Source organism: Branchiostoma belcheri, unplaced genomic scaffold (genome assembly GCF_001625305.1).
Source record: "Branchiostoma belcheri isolate BF01 breed outbred unplaced genomic scaffold, Haploidv18h27 scaffold335, whole genome shotgun sequence".
Lineage (NCBI taxonomy): Eukaryota > Metazoa > Chordata > Leptocardii > Amphioxiformes > Branchiostomatidae > Branchiostoma > Branchiostoma belcheri.
The window spans coordinates 94,211-106,208 of NW_017803949.1; the positions used below are offsets into that span (position 1 = coordinate 94,211).

The 11,998-nt window shown below is 42.2% G+C and overlaps 2 protein-coding genes and 1 pseudogene across 3 annotated transcripts in view; 1 reads left to right on the forward strand and 2 right to left on the reverse strand.

Moving 5' to 3' along the window:
• Positions 1-4,506, reverse strand: part of LOC109475369 — a 7,319-nt gene extending 2,813 nt beyond the window's left edge. The window contains exons 1-6 of one of the 2 annotated variants that reach the window (XM_019775977.1): positions 4,471-4,506; positions 3,382-4,052; positions 2,990-3,163; positions 2,519-2,710; positions 1,922-2,119; positions 1,336-1,497 (exon numbers count right to left, since the gene is read on the reverse strand). In XM_019775977.1, coding sequence (XP_019631536.1) covers positions 1,336-1,497; positions 1,922-2,119; positions 2,519-2,710; positions 2,990-3,163; positions 3,382-3,624 — 969 coding nt within the window. In that variant the 5' untranslated portion in view covers positions 3,625-4,052; positions 4,471-4,506. Of the gene's footprint in view, positions 1-1,335; positions 1,498-1,921; positions 2,120-2,518; positions 2,711-2,989; positions 3,164-3,381; positions 4,071-4,470 lie in introns of those variants that run through there. The other variant, XM_019775979.1, reaches the window with a different exon arrangement.
• On the reverse strand, positions 3,793-7,464 carry LOC109475365 (annotated as a pseudogene).
• A 119-nt stretch (positions 7,465-7,583) lies between these two features.
• On the forward strand, positions 7,584-11,755 carry LOC109475370. Its single transcript, XM_019775980.1, has 6 exons — positions 7,584-8,263; positions 8,643-8,720; positions 9,274-9,380; positions 9,802-9,939; positions 10,438-10,514; positions 10,795-11,755. The coding sequence occupies exons 1-6, from the start codon at positions 7,871-7,873 to the stop codon at positions 11,289-11,291; spliced, it is 1,290 nt and encodes a 429-aa protein (XP_019631539.1). The 5' UTR covers positions 7,584-7,870; the 3' UTR covers positions 11,292-11,755.
• The last annotated feature ends 243 nt before the right edge of the window (positions 11,756-11,998 follow it).

Sequence of the window (11,998 nt, forward strand, 5' to 3'; positions counted from 1 at the left end):
ATTTGTCACATAAAATGGCGATTTCTTTAAAAATCGCTACACGCAAAATAATGTAAATCGGCGGCGCGAGATCATTGCAATGAAATCCAATTTGAATAATCTTAATCGTTGTGCGTTGTCGTTTCTTAGTTCATGGGTAACAATGCGATCACTACGTTATCTTGAAACCAATTTGAAGCAGAAGATAACAGTACTAGTATAACATTTCGGGCGCAACCATTCTGTTTATAAATGCTATTTATTTCACCCCCACGTCACACGTCACGAAAAAGACCCAAGGGAACATGACACCGGGACACCGAGATACGGTAGGAAAAATAGTAGCTTTACAGTGCGGGGAAAGACCGCTTTTACCTATACCCAGTATTTCATACGTGCAACATACGTTTAATAAGTTTTGAGACTTCCTTGTGACAAGCAGACCACACAAGATATCAATCGTCAATCTGGAGTAGCCAGCAAGACAACTATGCCGCCTCCCCTCTCCATAGCAATAATAGGACGTTCCATGACAAGAGTATGTAAACCTACTGTCATCCATTCACGACCTTCCCCGAATCTGTTCCCGAGCAACAGCCGACTAACGTAATACGAAGAAAAAACCAGACAACTGTGATCGAACCTCCCTAACGCTTCACGAATGTCGAACGTTTGGCTAGCGTTCGGGCGACCAAATTCACGAATACGTGTACTACTATAACTATACATAATTCCACTGGAAGTTTGTCCCTTTGCCCGCCTTGCACATGAGACATGAATATTTAATAATGGCATTGTCTCGTCAAAACGCGCCAAAAAACAACCCTTTTTCCAGAGTGTTATCGTTTGTTTGTTTTTACAAGGACATTGTCGCTTGGTTTTTGTTCCGGTTTTCTATAATTGGCTTCTTTCAAAGGGCAAGTACTAGAACTGGTGCAATATTGTATTATAAAACGGACAAAACTTAAATGTATGGCTTCAACATGCTCACATTCTTAGTGCGTTTTCTCCCTCAGAAAAGGCATTAATCTATGCCCAAGGATGGGCAGTAGGCCTAAGTAAGTAAGTAAAGGTATGGACTCTATTTTGAGGTACTGGCGTCTGGTACGCCACGCACAAGACACAGCAAAAACACACACAAAAACTAGTCACAGTTAGATTTGTACGCCTTCTCTGGGTGAAGGTCAACACTTTAAACACTTATGATATTATGTTTATATGCTAAATGTACGGCACAAAATCACATTATAAATGTAAGACACGTGGATGGTGATAATTTATTCACCCGTCTAATGATACATTTCTCAAATTGTGATTTTTCAGCAAGCCGTGGTACGTATAAATTAGATGACTCACCCTGTAAGACTCCACTACAGTAGCCTCTGGGTGTTGCCTGTTCTTGACCCTCGCCGACAGAAAGCTGTTCATCCGCTCGTACAAGAACATCCAGTAGGTTTTCGACGGCCCATACTCGGAGATGTAAGGTGTGATGTGTGATACCCAGTGTACAATGGCGGTCTAGAACAAAGGCAATAAGAAGGAGGAATATGTAAAATTTCTATGGTAACATGGGGCTATAGAAAAACATGATTCTATCAGGTACGAGTATCTGACAAATTTCATATTCCTGACGAACATGTGTTTCTGTTTTCAAATGCAAAGTTAAATCGCTTCACCTCTTCACACCAGGCAGACTAATTGCTGGGCGTGGCTGTGAAGACGATAACTTTTGTTTAACTCTGACGTATTTTAGTCTCCTTTAACAAAGAAATTAGACATTTTGGAGAAAATCCCAAAAGTTCCAAAAGTGTTGATGGATTTGTTTTCAAAATGTTACCTTGCTTTGACCAAGAATGTGCCCTTGATATCTAGTCATTATTAAGCACAAAGACGGTGACGAAATAACAGGACAAAAGGAACGTATTACTGGGATAGGTCTTACCATAATAGAAACCGGAAAATCACGCTCCAGCCGAGCAAGGCATCTGTGTATGTCTCTGATGAGGTCTGGTAGTCTGGACCTGTTGACACAGGGGGCACATAGAGCGGACAGGACGTCACACAGCAGGTTCAGCGTCTCGCGCTGCTTGTCGTTCATGAAGCCCCGGGCACAGTACTTCATGATTCCATGTGAAAAGATCTGTAAAACGTTCAAGAAAAACCGAAATGATCATATGGTATTATTACGTTTGGATACAACAGTTTCCATCACTTCGTTATCCTGTCACCGATTAAAACATGCATTCCTTCAAAGGGAAAAAAACAAGTGCATCCTACAATCATACATTCGACTTCTCTCGTCTCATTTACCTTTGCCAAGTGGCGTCGATTTATTTTACCTCATATCAAACTTCAACCATCTCAGATATATGCAAAATGCTACCAATGTAAATTTCTTGTGACAAATACCATGCGATATATGCATGCTCAACAAAGATTTAGGAGTTGTAATTCTATGGCATTGTCGGATTATACAGTAATGCAAATACAATCAAAACGTCATATAGTAACAAAATGAAGCTATTTATAAATGACATACCTGCTTCCAACAATGCGATTTCATATTCGAGATCTTCTCGAAGAATGGCCGCGGGCGCCAGCCAAAGTTGACAGGCACTTTGACGGCTGAACTCCGGATGTCGGCCTTCTTTTGATCTGCTTTCGTTAACGTCCATGGTCCTGGCTTCAGTTTGTCGCCTGTTTTCTGTTGTGCTTTGCCCCTCTTTCTCTGCTAATAAATGATAGAAAACAACTTTTTTCTATCACTCTGTAAGCACTATTGTTATAGATGGAATTTTGCAAATATGTAAAATCATTTTACAGTTAATAGAAAATGGTAATAACAGCGATTTTCTACATACAAATAGAAATACAGGGGATACTTTTTCCATTGTAAAAGTGGCTGCGAGAATATAAGTTGTACGTAACTTGAGTTCGTGGTCACTTAGTCCATTTCCTTTCATTTGTATTCATCACTGTGCTTCTGAATAAAAAAGGCAGGGAAACTTACTTTCTTTGATGATGCCCCATTCTCTTCCTGGCTTGGCTCTACAACGTCCTCCCACTGATCCTCCTCGTTCGGCTCCCGACACTCCGGAAAGCGGCCCAGGCGGCTCTCTTCCTCCCTTACAGCTTTTGTGTCGTCATTGCTACACATGACGCCGTGGACTTTCTGGATAATGTCCTGAAATATTTAACACAACAACGGTATTGTTCTCAATGTAAAGTCAGTGAACTCTGATCAATTAATGACAAAAGGGTATGAAAACACAAAGGGTGATCTTGTTCGTTTTAAGCTAACAATTGTGCAAAAAATGCTTTTACAGGTTAAAATTACAGATCCAATTACAGATTAATTCTACGAGCGAAGCGCTGTTTAATCAGTAATACTAGTATTCTTACCGTGCCAGTGTGCATCATGTCCACTACGTAGTTTTCATGACTGTATGTAGGGAGACGGCGCCACTCTTCTTTCCCGGTTTTTCCCGCAGCCTTCTGCACCTTTGCTAGAAGGGTCTTGGACATAACTGTGGTCTCTGGGTTGCAGAGTTCAGAAATGATGTCCATTTCCTCTGGAGTGCGGAAGCGTGGTGGTCCCCGGTCTTCCACAGCTTTGTCAGGAAAGTTGACTGCGTCCTGCCTCATGGGGTCGTCTTGGGCCAGGTATCGCCTTGCTCCAGTGTAGACAGTCTTTGAAAGGGTAGGACTGTATTTCCCTAGAGAATGAGAACAATTAGCAACATGTTACACTGTTTATGCAAAATGGTACAAAGAGTCGCAATTCTAGAAAAAAATCCGACTTTACCCACACAGTTACTTTACATGTCTATAGGCAGACAAACAATACCGACCTTTCAGCCAGCATTTGCTGCACGGGGTGATCGCACCGGGTCCCTTTGACTTTGCGCACTTGCACAGCCCGACAAAGTCCATTACGTATAACAGAACCTTTGCCTTTAACTTGAAGGCCTCCCTTTTGAGTCCGTCGAAGGCCCACACTCCCTCTAGCAGGAGGAGCAGCTCGTCCACCAGTCGCTCCGAATAGGGATTCTGGTTACTTGGTTCTCTGGGGCCTGTAAAAAAATAGTTGCACGGATGGGTATAAAATTAGCCTCTATCAGGCTTCGGGAAGCGGCTGGAAAAAAGTACAAATGGGCCAAAAAGAGAGATAGCATGCCAAGGGAGTTGGTCTGCTGGAGAGAAAATTTTTCTAGTATACTAGCATGCAATCATATGTAAAATCATCATGCTTGTCATATTGAAATTACGTGGAAACTACGATTTAACATAGATAAAGTTTTCCCTTACTATGTGCCACCAGGCATGACAAAAATGGGAACCCTAGTATCAGGATTTGAGGTCAGCCTGACTAATTCACGCAGCCTAGCTACTGATTGTTGTTTAAAATGTTGTTTACTATTCCAGGCAATTGACAAGCTGCAATCAAAAGAAGAATGGGCCATTTATCAAATATAAATATTTATCACTCACCAGTGATGAGACCAACAAGGAGCAGGAAGCCAAGTTTCTCACGTGCCGTCATCGGAAGGTTCATGACTTTCATGAGCTGCGGTGACATAGAGTAGACGTTCTTCCTCATGTCAAACGGATTCATTCCGTCCTGGCAGAACTGCAACAGGAGATGCCGGGGGTCTCCTTCGAACAGTCCCCCTTGTTCGAACTGACGATGCCAGCCGGGCGAGTCGTGGATATCTCTAACGATATCGTTTGCTACACCTCTATCCATGTGTTTGGATAAAAGGTGTGAAAAGGCTTTAATCTCATACAGCCGTCTGAGGCGCGGAATCAGTGGCAGAAAGAAGAACTTCTTCCTTGGTCTCATTGTCCCGCTTACATATCTAAAAAGACAACATAGAATACATTTATTACAACAGTAGGAGGTTATATCTCCCTCTATTACCCCCTTGTGTGACCTAGATTAAGGAGCTTCTACCAAGCTCCTTGCCTAATTTGGATTCCTGTAGCTATTTATGATATCATGCAAAATATAGAAGTAGGGCTTTTAAAACAACAATACACAACCAGCTTCTAAGGTCTAGCAGCCAAGGCTTCAGAGATCTGATAGGACAAGTTTTTATCAAACCTAACAAGATTGGAGGCTTTTGTGCTTGTGTGATCCTCTCTCTTCTGATAATTTCTATTAGCTATATAAATAGTTTCTATTATATTAAAGTGTGAAAAGAACTGAACAAAAGAAAGATGTAATTCCATGGCAATACACAAATGTATTATTCATTGACCAAAGTTCCATGTGAATTCCTCTTACTCTTCGCTAGAATATTCTAGACTGAATCTAGAAAATATTGAACACGCAGGAATAACTATTCGGGGAAAATAAGCCGCGATATGATTTCACGCTTTCCCAGGTGTGAATTTTTCCTTTCAGCCCTACATTGAGTCCATTGGTCTGCAGAGACCATAATTGTGTAGTTGTATGAAATGTGACACGGAAATTTCTATAGGTCGGGATTATGAATTATTTTTCACGAGAGACATTACCACAAAACGGCTACTCAGGGCCTTGCTCAGAGCGAGTCCTTGCTTAGAGCATTTGGCTGCTGAATACTAATCTGACCAGGGGTGGCGTTTCGTGAGTTACTTATAGAAATTATGGGTAGTTTGCACAAGCTGGTGATTGATTACTTTTTCAGTGCATTCATATGATTTTTGTTTCTAAAGATAGGAGATGAATAAAAGGATGTATATACAAAAACAGCAACTAAAAATGTTTAAAAAGGGGAGCATTACAGACATTAGCCAAATGTTTATCAAATATAAACAAAGTGGCTTGCATTTTATCACGGTACAGCCCGAACAGGTTCGGACCCCCCCCCCCCCGGGCCGGAGAGCGGAGTGGCGCGAAACGGGGACTGGTGCCTTGGGCTGACAGCGTAACGCTATAAAGTGGTGTACGCTATGTTTGTAGGCTGTTGATCACACCAGGATGTCAGATTTTTTACGGAATTTATGCAGATTTAACTTTCTTTACTACAGGCGGGACTTTTGGGAATGTCTTTGATCACTACATTGATTATTACAAAAAAAGATAAGAAAGTTAAGAAAAGTCTATAAAAGCCCAAAATTTAGGCATTATTGTGATCTTAAACGATCACAACATCTTATTTACATAATCTGGCTAAATTTCGTTGAAAACAGATGACGTCCATCAAAAGTTACGGGCAAATAACTAATGCTGAGGTCACATTTCCAAACCGGGAATGGGACGAAAAGTATTATATAACAGACCACAAAACACAACAAAGTTGAAAAGATGAATGATGGGCTCTATTTGCGTATATTATTGATATAAATTGTTGATTATTAGCAGCCCGGGAGGGCGAGCCGGGCCCCGGTTTGGAAAATATGCGACCTCAGCATATAACCCCAGTTGTCTTATGCACTTCCAAAGTCACTTCCAAATGGGGGCCCGGCTGGGCTGTTTGAATAAACGAAAAATTTACAATACATATCAACAAGTGATATCAAGAATATACAGAAATAGTGCCCATGATTATTATTAAAAACTCGTCTGTGTTTTGTTGTCTTTTATCGTACTATTTGTTCCCAAAAGCTCCCAGGCCCGGTCGGGGCCCGTGTGGGAATGATTTCAGCATTAACAGGCCCAAAAAGAACACAGCGAACAAATTCAGCTTTATCGATGAAAATTGGAATACCATTCAAATGCATGACCAAGCTCTTTGCTATGACTGCGAAGACAACGAAACACACAAGCGAGGATTAAGCTTTTTCTTCTGTGAAAATATATGTGTAGAACCCAAATTTTTAAATAGAATATATGCGCTGGTTTACCTGTCTTCGTTGCACTGTGGGCACCTCTTGAGGTCTTTTCGATCCTTTATGAAGGCGACGCAGTCATTCACACAAACTTGAATTGTCTCTTTTGGAGTCAGCAAGTCATCTATCAGTTTCTGAGCATTAGTCCAGGAACTCGGCATGCAGTTGTCGTCCGGCAACAAATAGTTGTGTAGGAGATTGAACAGATAGTCGGATGATGTTTTTGATGTTCCCGGGAACAGCGCAAATGTTGCTAAGACTAACGTTGCACCTTGCAGCTGAGACACCTTGCTGCCCTTGTATAGCGGTCTGTTACGTTCATCGCGAGGGTTTTTAGGACAGCAAGAATCGACGTGTAATCATGGTTGTATCCGTGTTGGCGCGCTGCCTGTTGGATGAGATTTGCGATGTCTTCTTCGGACTCGGAGATTGCGTTCGGTTCGGGATTTCCTGTTGTAGCGTCCACACCTCCGTGCTTTTTTCTCCCGGCTCTACTGTTCTCACTACGGTTTCGCGATGTCGGGACATTTTCAACGTTTAAATTTTCAGAGAAGGGTTTTCGCTGTTTAACACCACCACATCTGTCATCCGAAATACAAGATCCTTCGAATCTCCTTTTCGTAGGTCTGTAGGCTGCCATGCCTCACATCATGGCACGCGTGTCTGCCAGTACAGCCCGCCAAAAATGAGAGAAACTGTAAACACTTCGAATTTTAAAAGGTTCTTTGAAATAACCGCGCTGCGGCATCAAACAATAGCAAAAGAGCGCCATCCCGGCGGCGGGGTCATTTTCATGTTAACTATCTGAGGCCAACGGGGGAGAGACATTGTCTGAAATAGTTCTACATTTTTTATAATTGTTTTCAAAAGTTAGCACCCTTGCGCAAAAGAATGTAACCCTGCGAACAAAGCACAAGTAAGCCTTTTGCCCTATGAAATGCAAAACTAGGGGTCGGGTATGTAGATTAGTGGCGTCACTACACAATGCAGCACTTTCAAACGGTCTCAGTGCGTGAACCTATTCCTTTAGTACGTACATATACGTTCTCCTGTCTCTTTGCTTGCCAACGCAGTTATGGATGCTTCTGAGGCGCAGGGCGCTTTGCTTCAGCTTATCCGTCAGGCAGCGGCAGGTGCGGCTCCCCGCGCTGATAGGGAGTCAAGCGGGGCGTCTAGTCACAACTCGTCTGTCTGTTCCGAAACAGACGAATCTATACCCAGCCAGCCAGACGTCTCTACTCTTCTCCAAGCCATTGTATCTGCAGCAAACCAGTCTACAGCTGACAAACGCTCGGCCGTCTACTCGTCTGTTCCTGGGTGGGAAGACGCTATCCCATCGCCAGAGGACAGCGAGTTTGATCGGTACAGGGCTCACCTGGAGATACACCTGCCAGGATTCGTGTATTTTGAGAGGGAGGCACTCAAGCGTACTCAAGGCAAGGGACGATCGGGCAGAAGCTACTTCTGTGTAAGTACTACACTACTACATTACTACACTTTGTATTATAAAATCATGAAAACGCCAGACTTCCTTCAAATTGTGCGCGATGTAAAATGATGGTCTCATTCGTAGACTCGGTGTGTGTGTGTGTGAGGGGGGGGCGGGGTTGGGCTACGACGAACCATTTCTTGCGCTGGAGGTAGAACGGTGGTAAAAAGATGTGTCAAAACTTTTATTGGTTTGTGCTTGAAGTTACACAACCCCCTTGCCTAGGTAAGGCTCGCATATTTGTATTTGTTCCTTACAAACATTATGTAGCGCGTAGCACAAACAAGTCTCTACAAACAAGCATTCTTGAGTCATTCCAAGATGTGTTCTCATGTCTGGTTTGTTGATTTTATTTCAGAGGCAGATACGCAAAACTATAACAGACCATGGGATTACCGGGGAGCGCCACATCAACCTGGACAAGGCTGTGGATCAGGTATTTTCTATATCTATATTTCAATACTAAATTATATACTCACTATATCAGCATTGGACCTAAAGATCTACAATTGAAATCTACTACCTATTACTTAACACAGCGCTTGCTTTTGTAAACAAATTATAATACTAGTATACATTTAACGTGGAATTGGCTTAGTTGGGGTCTCAGCGTATATCATATCAAGGGATCATTCTATAGTATCTATACACATTAAAACCCTTGTCCTCCTGGCAATTTTTACACAATATTTTCAAATAATTTCATGTCTTAATCAGGTCACAGACCCTTGACTTTTTTTGGCCTGCGGTGGCGTAGTTACTTCCGCATTCGTTGCGTTTCGCTGCGGTGTGATGCATTGCACGAGAAACACCCCCAAATCGTACATATACAGGGCACTATATAGATGGTACTGTATGTGCAACCCATACATATATATGGGCTCCGCAGGACAAGGGTTGTTTAACGTACAATTTGTCAACTTGACAAGGTCCATGTGTGTATGCATTATTCAGTATACATCTTTCACATAACTACATGTACATTGCAGGTGCTTCTGTATTGCCCTGCCCTTGAGAGGTCTACGGATGAGAGGGAGGAGATTAAGCGTAGGATCGGAAACAGTCTGAACTGCCAACGAAGGCACCAGAATTTCAAGTAAGTTGTTCTTAATCCCCATACACAACTTGCTATCTCGAAAATTGATTTGTTGCTCATCTATTGAAACCTCCTTGCATCTTATACTATACAATAGAACTATTTTTATGTCATACCTGGGCTGCGATAAGGATAACGTCCGAAACAGATGTACTAGTACCTACCCATGTGATAACTAGCAGAATCACACGGGGTTCTAATGTCTATCACACAGGCTTTTGAAAGTTTCATAATCATATTACAGTAATTTGAACTTATCCCCATGTAGATTTTTTTCGGGGGGGGGATTTGTAATGCAGCTCCAAATATATACGCGCTTTCAAAACTTCCAAATTTTCCGGTCACGCGGATGCAGATTACACCATGTGGTATTATACAAAATGTATATGTATAGTGGAGTCATTGTTTTGTCTCATGACAGGCGTGCAGGTGACAATTATGTCAAAGGTCCTTGCAAGCGACGCGGGGAGAAGAAAGCCCCACCCGCCGAGGAGGAGCGGCAGGAGACCCGCCCCAAAGGACGGTCCAAGAAAATCGGAGAGAAAACCTGGAAATTGGGGTGAGTAGAACATTGTACTAGTAAAGCTCATTGCTTGTACGATATTCAACCTAGAAACTTAATCCTTATATTTTTTTGTGCACCACGGTGCTATTCACTGACGTTTAAGTTGATACCAACAGATTTTATCTTGGCAATATTGTAGCTACTTAGGCTGTTAGCACATAGAAAAGTGTGATTAGACATGGAACAAAACAGAGGTCATTAATTCCTGTACAATTTGCACGTTAGCAGTCAAAACACAATAGACCATCATTGTTGGGGGGGGGGGTATTAATGTATGTGTTTCACCATGGAGTCAAACACTGATTTTCTAACTCCATGGTTTCATAACATACTATTATAGTAGCCTGATTAAATCGCTTTATGGTTGCCGGCCGCCCAACATCCAGGGGCCACTAAAGTCGCGGACGTTTGCGTTACACAGACCATGGAGTTAAAAGGACACAGGCTAAGTTTCTCCATGAAGTTTCACTTACGTCATTGTCTTCTTTTCAGGGATGAAGTCGAGCTTCTTATGGAGGACGCTGTAGTGGGCCGGGGCATCGTGGTGATGTTAGAAGTGAAGGATACAGGTTAGTTCATCCCACAATTATTCCAAAGAAATCAAAGTATTGTTCAAATTCCAGTTTCCCTTTCCGGAATTCCCTTGCGGTAATCATCATGCAAATCTAAAACACAAGTCTTTTGACACCAGTAGTCTGGTGACACCAGTAATTGTGCAGGCGGTATAGAGAGCTTTTATCTAAACGTGTGAACGAGTGTAATAAGCCTTTTTGTTTAATGTTTTTGGTCGATATTAAACATCAACCCAGGCAAGTTTACTGACGTCTACATTTCTGTCACAATGCACAGATACCCAGGAGATGAATGAGGGCGTTGGCGGCGTGCAAGTGACGGAGAAGACGGAAGCCGGGGAAGAACCCGATAATCGCTCTGCCCACGTGTCCTGGGAGCTGCACAGCGCAGCTGATAACTTTAGGTGGGGGGACGTGGAGATTGGTAATGTTGTCTCCTGGGACTGGGTCAATCTCCGCCACAAGGAGAAGGAGCTATCTAGAAACGTGAAAGTAGACAAATGGGTAGGAGTCGCTTATGATGATGGTGTCTATGTCGGGCAGGTACAAAAAGTGAACAAGAAAGGCCCAGTGGTGAAGTATTTGGAATATGTTGGGGAGGGAAAGGCAGGGGGTAACTATATGTGGCCGAGGAAGGACGACATCGACACGCCCAACAAAGAGTACATACTTATGATGGACGTGCCTGTTGTTGAAGGCACGAAAGAGGGTTACTTCAATGTGTCTTGCCACGAGGCATTGAAGAGTATGTATGATGATCACACTGGAGTTTAGGGCGTTTAGATGACAACACTGTCACAGTGGTAGTTTTTTTTTTGTTTTGTTTTCATCTTGTCTTTATTCAGCGATGAAAAATTTACATTCAAAAGGTACTGATTAGTAGGAACAAGGTCTGTGTATAATGTCCTTGGTAAGAGTGGTAGTCTTGAGCTGTAATAATTGAATACCTGTGTATCTTTTCTGTCAATGTTGAACAGTAAAAGCGTCATATTGCAAACAATTTGTGCTTACGTCGCTTACATTAGTAGTAAATTACCAAGCATTCACCGTGATGACGTGTGTTAAGTGGGGTATATAGTATACACACTGTGTAATACTTTTTTAAAAGAGACTGAGTTCAGAGCTTCTTTGTGATACAAAACTAAGGATTTCCATACTGTCTTCCAATGCAATAAAAAGTTGTAAACCTTTCCCAAAGGCCTTGTCAAATGAGATTAAAGATAGAATTGAAAATTGAATTCGATTGCTTTTTGCTCTTTTCTTTTACTAGGTACAAAAATGTACCACACTTGTAGCTAATTAACACCTCTCCACTCGGGAAGAATCACATTATTTAAATTTGTATAAGAGTTGACTCAAAACAGCAATAACGTGTCTACGGATATGTTTTATATGGGCCTTTTTGTTGCTCCTGGAGCAGAGGTAAACGATAAAAGCCTAAAAACACGCCAAAATAACCCAAAACCAAACAAACACAAACT